This window comes from Macrobrachium nipponense, chromosome 6 (assembly GCF_015104395.2).
Source record: "Macrobrachium nipponense isolate FS-2020 chromosome 6, ASM1510439v2, whole genome shotgun sequence".
In the NCBI taxonomy this organism is placed as follows: domain Eukaryota; kingdom Metazoa; phylum Arthropoda; class Malacostraca; order Decapoda; family Palaemonidae; genus Macrobrachium; species Macrobrachium nipponense.
Genome location: NC_061108.1, coordinates 69,183,823 through 69,191,549, shown reverse-complemented (window position 1 = coordinate 69,191,549; position 7,727 = coordinate 69,183,823). Strand labels below are relative to the sequence as shown.

Sequence of the window (7,727 nt, the reverse complement as noted above, 5' to 3'; positions counted from 1 at the left end):
AAAGAAAAAGAAAACTAAAGGCGTGCAGGCCTCGTCTACCATATATATATACATACATATATACATACATATATACATACCATATATACATACATATATACTACATATATACATACATATATACATACTAATATACATACCATATATACATATCTATATACATACATATAATACATATATATATACATATATATATACTATATATATACATATATATATATATATATATACATATATATATATATATATATATATGTATATATATATATCTAATATATATATATATTTATATATAAACATAGGTACGCACACAGACACACACACATATATATATATACATATATATATATATATATATATATATATATATATATATATATATATATATATATATATATATATATATATATGGTAGACGAGCCTGCACGCCTTTAGTTTTCTTTTTCTTTTCATGCTGGAATCAGACTCATAGAAACCGCCCTCTTCCCCTCTCGTATCGAACTGATACTCCAGAAAAGATTGTAAGATACGAAAACGATAAGATCATTTAAATTCTGTTACTCCTTATTAAACAGAATGTTTCCTGTACAGTACAGTCACCGGATTTTGCTTTTTGAAAGTAGCTGCTCCCAAGAAGCTTTCGTTCTCCACTAAATAAATTATTCCTCTGAAATAACTTGAGAGAATAAAATTTTCCCTTATATTCAGATTACAATTATGGAAATAATATGATGGGGATGATGACGAAGGGACTCTTTAACACCCTTTGACATCATCCCCATCATTTTTGGTCAGTTTAGATGAATGTAATCCTCAAGCAGTCAAGGGACTACCAGATACTAGATGGGAGGTACGGATTGCAATGTTCACAATATTTGATTGTAATAACCGCAGTCCATTTTCTTCTCCTTACATACAATAGACAAAATTTCTTCTATATATACCAATAGGCGTAAATTTAAACTAAAAAAATTTAATGAGCATGATCCTTCTATTAGATAATATTAGAAAGAGAGAAGCAATCATATATTTTGATAGCTGAATGTTCCTAATGACTCTGTATACTTCCCAACAGGTGTAAGTTGTCCCAAGGTAGTGAAAAAAAAATATATATATATATATATATATATATATATATATATATGTATATATATATACATATAGATATATATATTACTATATATATATATATATATATATATATATATATATAATATATATATGTACATTAGTGATGATACAGGGCACAGGGAACTACTCTAAATAACATATTCAGAGGAAGACGGACGAAAATCACACATCACTAGGCTGTCTTTTTATTATATTGCCGACGTTTCGTAATTATGTACAGAATTGCATCTTCTGGGCTGTACACAAGAAAAAGATAAAAAAACAGTTAAAGGGGTACAGTAAGAATTCATTTAAAAAAATATAATAGAGTAAAAATGAAATAAATAAAATTAAAAACACCTCTAGGTTGGTTGTGTTTTCATTTTTATTTATTTCATTTTTACTCTATTATATTTTAATGAATTCGTACTGTGCAATTAACTGTTTTTTATCTTTTCTTATGTGCAGCCCAGAAGATGTAATTCTGTACATAATATCGAAACGTCGGCAAAATAATAAAAAGACAGCCTAGTGATGTGTGGTTTTCGTCCGTCTTCCTCTGAATATATATATATATATATCTATATATACTATATATATAGTATATATATATAGATAGTATATATAAAAATATATATTATATATATAATATGTATATATATATAAATAATATATTAGTTATATATATATATATATATATATATTTATATATATGATATATATATATAAATACTATATATATATATAAATATATATATATATATATAATATATAATATTATAAAATAAATATAATAATGATATATATTTATATATATATATATATATTGTATTAATAATATATACATATATAATATATAATGTTGAAAGGCCCATAAAATCGCTATTTCCACAATATCTTTCATAAAATATATATATAGATATATACACACACACACACATATATATGTATATATGTATATATGTATATATATATATATATATATATATATATATATATATATATATATATATAACTTATCCTTCAGCAGTAGCTATTTTGCCACCAGTATCTGTGTTTGCAAAAGACCTTTGCAAACAATCAATAAATTTCATTTATGTTTTGTCTTAGGGCTGAGCAATGATGCATGTGGAACATTATATTACAGATAAGAAAACTCCTTACAGAGTGAACGGATTTGAGAGAACTTAGACATTTCTATTAGTATTTATTCAGACCTGAAATAAAAATGTTTGATGATTAGCATCTGAAAGCAGTAATGGAATCAATCTTTGAGCATGTGGGCTTACATTCATGATTCCCTAGATATAAATATACAGACATAAGTTGACAGAATACCTACAGTGTATAAGAAACCACTTCCTTCTTTCAAGAGTGAAGGAATTCACTGTCTCCACGTCAGCAAACCAAACATAAAGGAGAGTAAAAACCCGGTGTGCGACAGCTCCATTCCTAAGGCTTCCGCCTTTAATGAGATCAGTGCAGCAATGAAGGAGGTACTTACTGTCCAGGTATAAAAGTGCGCGCAGAGGAAACCTGGTCATTCAGATTCACACGGAGCCTTCTCTGACCCCGTTCGACTTAGTAGGCCGAGCTCTCGCCTCCAAACTCTTTCCATGGTTAACGCCGTCAAGGTCTTCAAAAAGACAGCCCCTAATGGTAAGGAAACAGTGAATTTTCTTGCAAAGAATCATTATGCTTATTTTTTTCAAATCGATAACCAGACACGATTTGGAGAGAGCAAACTAGATATCATTGCAAATTATTCTTTTTTTTCGTTAACAGCTGCCGACACCAGAACCCGAAATAATAAGTAAATGCAGCGGCACTTTTACTGTAGACTGACGCTGTTCCCGTAAAGACATTACATTGTATCTGTCAGTATGCTATGTGTCATTCAGTCATTTTAATACATAAAAAGAAAGACTTTCTTTGTGACTTATAACCGTTGAAACGTTGATAGCTTAGACTTTTCGTTGAATTTAGTGTTTTTATTTTATCAGCAAATTAACGGTCAATTCAAGTTGGTTTCCATACGTCAAAATGTTTAATCAAAATTCTTTTACTTCCAAGAATATCACGGGTTTGGTGAAGCAAAATTAATTATATAATGCCTCTGTAGACCAAAATATACCAAACATAAAATTCTCTCTCTCTCGTTTTGTCCCTCACAAACAAACGTAGTATTTTGTTGTCTAAAGATTAGTTGGCATACCAGGAACACGTACTGCATCCTTACTGAAGGATTTTAAGGATACTTTGAAGTCCCCCAACGAGCTGTCGGAAGGCCGACTTGAATTAAATCTTTTCGTGATCGAAGTAAATCTAATCAAAATAATAACTAAAGATGTTTTTGTTAGAATATCGTGTATAGTAATTAAGATTTGTAATAGTTGAATGACGTTCGCTTGCTTAGTCATTTGCTCTCTTTAGTTCAAAAAGTTCATCTTCCCACCACGGTCATTTTGCTTTTGAACCTATATACGAATAGACATAACCTACTAAGGGCCTTTTCATATCGACCTTTCATTACCATTAGATATAACTTTGAAATGCAAATACTCGTATTACGAACTTAAAAACAATGTCAATATTATGTATTCATTATAATCCCGACTGGAAAAGACAAAATTTGAATGACATTGGTTTCGTCGATCATATAATCCACACCACGTGCACTTGGACATTTCCTCTTGACATTCACCTTTCTTGTCTTGCACAGGTAAGGTCACAGCGTACCTAAACCAGCGGGACTTCATTGACCGCATCAGCCACACGTCCCCTGTGAACGGTGTGGTTGTTGTGGACAATGACTACCTGCGAGGAAGGAGGGTCTTCGCGCGCGTGGCGGTCACGTACCGCTATGGGCGCGAAGAGGATGAAGTCATGGGACTCCATTTCAGCAAGGAGATGGTTCTCGTTAACACCCCAATTGAAATGAACAACTCAAATGGGGAAGTCACTGAAGTCCAGGAGAGACTCCTCAAGAAGCTTGGTGCCAATGCCCATGCTTTCAGTGTTTCTCTACCTGAAAATGCCCCCTGCTCTGTGAACTTGGACAATGGAGATGAGGCTTCTGTAAGTAAACACTAGCACTTATTGCAAAGAATGAATAACCTGTTCAGTTATACAGACATCATGATATAACAATTAGTTCTTTTTCTTTTACTTGACAAATGTGATGGCATCTGCCATAGGAATCAAATAGATTTAAATCCATATTAATAAGAGCAATAAATAATACATTAACAGCATTCGTCGATAGTAAACATTTCATTTTATTTCTACAGAGTCAGCCTCTTGGTGTGATCTACGACCTGAAGCTGTACGTGGCTGAGAACAAAGAGGAGCGCCCCCACAAGCGTAATTCCGTCAGCTTCGCGGTCCGAAAGGTCCAGTTTGCATCCATGGAGCCTAGCGCTCGCCAACCTTCTACCCTGGTGAGCAAGAGCTTTACTCTCTCTCCTGGGAAGCTTAACTTGGAAGTCAGCTTGGACCGCGACCTTTACCTTCATGGTCAATCAATCACGGCTAAGCTTAGCATCAACAATGCTTCCAAGAAAACGGTGAAGAACGTCAAGTGTCAAGTGGTCCAACATGTCGAGGTAACCATGACGAACAACATGTTCAGCCGTGTTGTGGCCAGCCTTGAGTCTCGTGAAGGATGTCCAGTCACTCCTGGCGCTCATTTCACTAAGAATTTCTCCATCACCCCTCTTGCCTCTTCTAACAAAAGACGATATGGAATCGCCCTGGATGGTCAGATGAAGGACACAGATGCTAATTTGGCATCCTCAACATTGGTGGCAGCCGGTAAGAATCCCAATGACGCCTTGGGCATAGTCGTGTCCTACTCTCTCCGTGTGAAACTGAATTGTGGTGCCATTGGTGGCGAACTGACAGCAGACCTTCCCTTCAAGCTGATGCACCCAGATCCCAGTGCCAGTAAGGCTGTACTCCGTAAGCTCCAATCCACTGATATCGAATTCGAGGAATTTAGTCGCATAAGGCGCGGACAATCTGTTGCAGACGAGTAAGAAAAAACTCAAAAAGTATCAAGAAAAAATGGAAAAAAAAATAAAAAATATTTCGAGCTTCATCACCCATTCTTGAGTTGATTTGTTTCTCGTTTTTGCTAAGTTGTCCCCAATTGGCCATATTCTCATTTATGTTTTATTAGCTATCTTTTGTGTTCATGTCATTAGTTTATAGTTTTATATTTATTTATCTAAAAAACATACTCCTTAAATGCAGAATTTTATTATAAAGCCTAAAATTCTTATATACAAAATGAGTAACTTATGCTTATGGTAATCATCCAATCAAATGAAACATAAAAAAAAACTCCAAAAGGACACAAAGGGAGAATACCATATACATGATAAAGCACTGACGTAATTTAGCCTTTCTTTGGTTCATATCTGTTTTGCCCAAAAATTTCATGATGTCGATAAATAACCTTTGAGATAGTTTGTTGACAGACACAACTTAGACAAGCAAACTAATGAAAATAATCCTTTATCCACACTTAGACCCTGATCCAACAACTATCCAGTCAATGTTTCATGCCCAAGGCCAACCTTTCGCGAAATTTCCCATAAATCCACTAATGATATTTGTGATATCTTGAAAGCAAACAGGTCAACCAACAGTCCTGTATGGATACATAACCTTTGCCACCTCTGAATCTGAGGGAACAAAACTCTTCAGAAAGATCAGTTGGAGTGCTTAAGCCAACCTGTTTTTGTAAGGTCATTTTGCTCTGTGAAATTGGGCCCAGTAATATAATAATGATAATAGTAATACCAGCAACACTAATAGTAATAATTATAGAAATCTCATTATTAATAGTAATAATAGCAGGATGATAATAACAGAAAAAAGATAAATAATAAAATGATAGTAAAAAGATTAAAAATAATAATAGCAAAACCATTAATAGTAATAAAACATATTACTACGAGCCGGACCAAGACCTTTCAATATTGCTGCCCAAGATTACACGCTCAGCAGGGAGATCGCCAATCCAGTGAATGATGCTCTATAGATCCCCCAGAAGACGTACAAGAAGTGCAAACCCTGTTTCTAGAAATTCTAAATTCTGAATATATATATTATATATATATATATATATATATATATATATATATATATATATTCATATATTCCGAATATATATAAATTCAGAGTTGGAGCGATACAAGACACCATGAACTGCCTTACTAGTTTGGTGAGCGGTGCAAATGAGCAGAGGGAAGGCGCTCATTGCTGGTTAAACAAAACCCCTCTGAAATGACTTGGCCATATGATGACACCCCAGCAGTGAGGCAACATTGCCGTCAAAAGCGAGGGCGGGAAAGAGACAGACAGACAGAGAACTAAGAACAATCTCAGAGGCAGATGGAGGAGATTGGCTACTTTTGTTGGTGGAAGGCGGAATACTATTGGAGGCGTTAAAAGAAAATTCCTGAGAATGCTAAACACGGCATCACTACACACATAGAAAAGAGAGACAACAATGCTCCAGGAAGGAGAGACGTCAAAAGAACGCTCCTACAGGCACAAAGCAAAAAATCATATGGAAGAAGTTACAGATCCTGAGGAAGAAGATGGCTGACAGAAGGGCTAAGAGAAAGCAGAGAAAGGATGCATGAAGGTCTGCAAAGAAGAGATACAAGGAGATGAGGGCCAAAAGGAAGACTGGATACAGGAAGGAGACCAGAAAGCGGAAATGAGAGGAGCTGGAAGAAATCAGGGTAGACAACAGAGGTCAAACGGAAGGACAGCAAGATCATCGATAAAAAAAATCAGATTTCCTAAGAGACAAAAGACGAATAAGCAAAGTGAGAAAGAAGCTATCAGAAGATCCTCAATATACCGATTTTGTGCAAGGTGAAATTGTCAGTTTATTTGAGGGATCCTCTGAAAGACGAATCGAAAATGGAAAACTTTTTTAAAGAAATTCTAAGAAATATTAACTAATAATCTTCAGTGATGGAGCGATGCAAGACTTCGTGGAACGGAGGAGACCTTATACCTGTAAACCTTATTGGTATGGTGAGCAGTGCCAATGAGCAGAGGGAAGGTGCTCGCGACTGGTTAAACAAAACCCCTCTGCAATGATGTGGCACTGTGATGACACCCCAGCAGTGAAGCATCATTGCCGTCAAAAGAGAAAGAGAGAGAAAGAGAATATAAATGTTTTACCTACGAGAACAGAAGAGAAAGGCTTCTCAGATCAGCGAGAATGCTAACGGGAAAACACCCTTCAAGACACACAGGGAAGAGGACGAACGAATGAACGCACTGGCTCCACCTGACTCCAAGGAAGGCGGAAGACTTCGAAATCGAGAAGAGAAGAATCGAAGTTATTGGTCAAAACGAAGTGGAAAATATTCATTTTGGGATCCCCCAGAAGACGTACAAGAAGTGTGAACACTGCTCCAAGAAATTCTAAATTCTGAATATATATATATATATATATAGCTATATATATATATATATATAATATATAGATATATATATATATATATATATTATATATATCTATATATTAGATATTCCGAATATATATAAATTTTGAGTTGGAGCGATACAACACACCAAGAACTACCTTA

At 34.6% G+C, this 7,727-nt stretch overlaps 1 protein-coding gene across 1 annotated transcript; it reads left to right on the top strand.

Annotated features, from left to right (window-relative positions):
* The first annotated feature begins 2,615 nt into the window (after positions 1 to 2,615).
* Positions 2,616 to 5,359, top strand: LOC135216747 (arrestin homolog). The gene is made up of 3 exons (XM_064252221.1): positions 2,616 to 2,769; positions 3,833 to 4,188; positions 4,401 to 5,359. Exons 1-3 carry the CDS (start codon positions 2,727 to 2,729, stop codon positions 5,145 to 5,147), a joined length of 1,146 nt encoding a protein of 381 aa, XP_064108291.1. The 5' UTR covers positions 2,616 to 2,726; the 3' UTR covers positions 5,148 to 5,359.
* Positions 5,360 to 7,727: the final 2,368 nt, after the last annotated feature.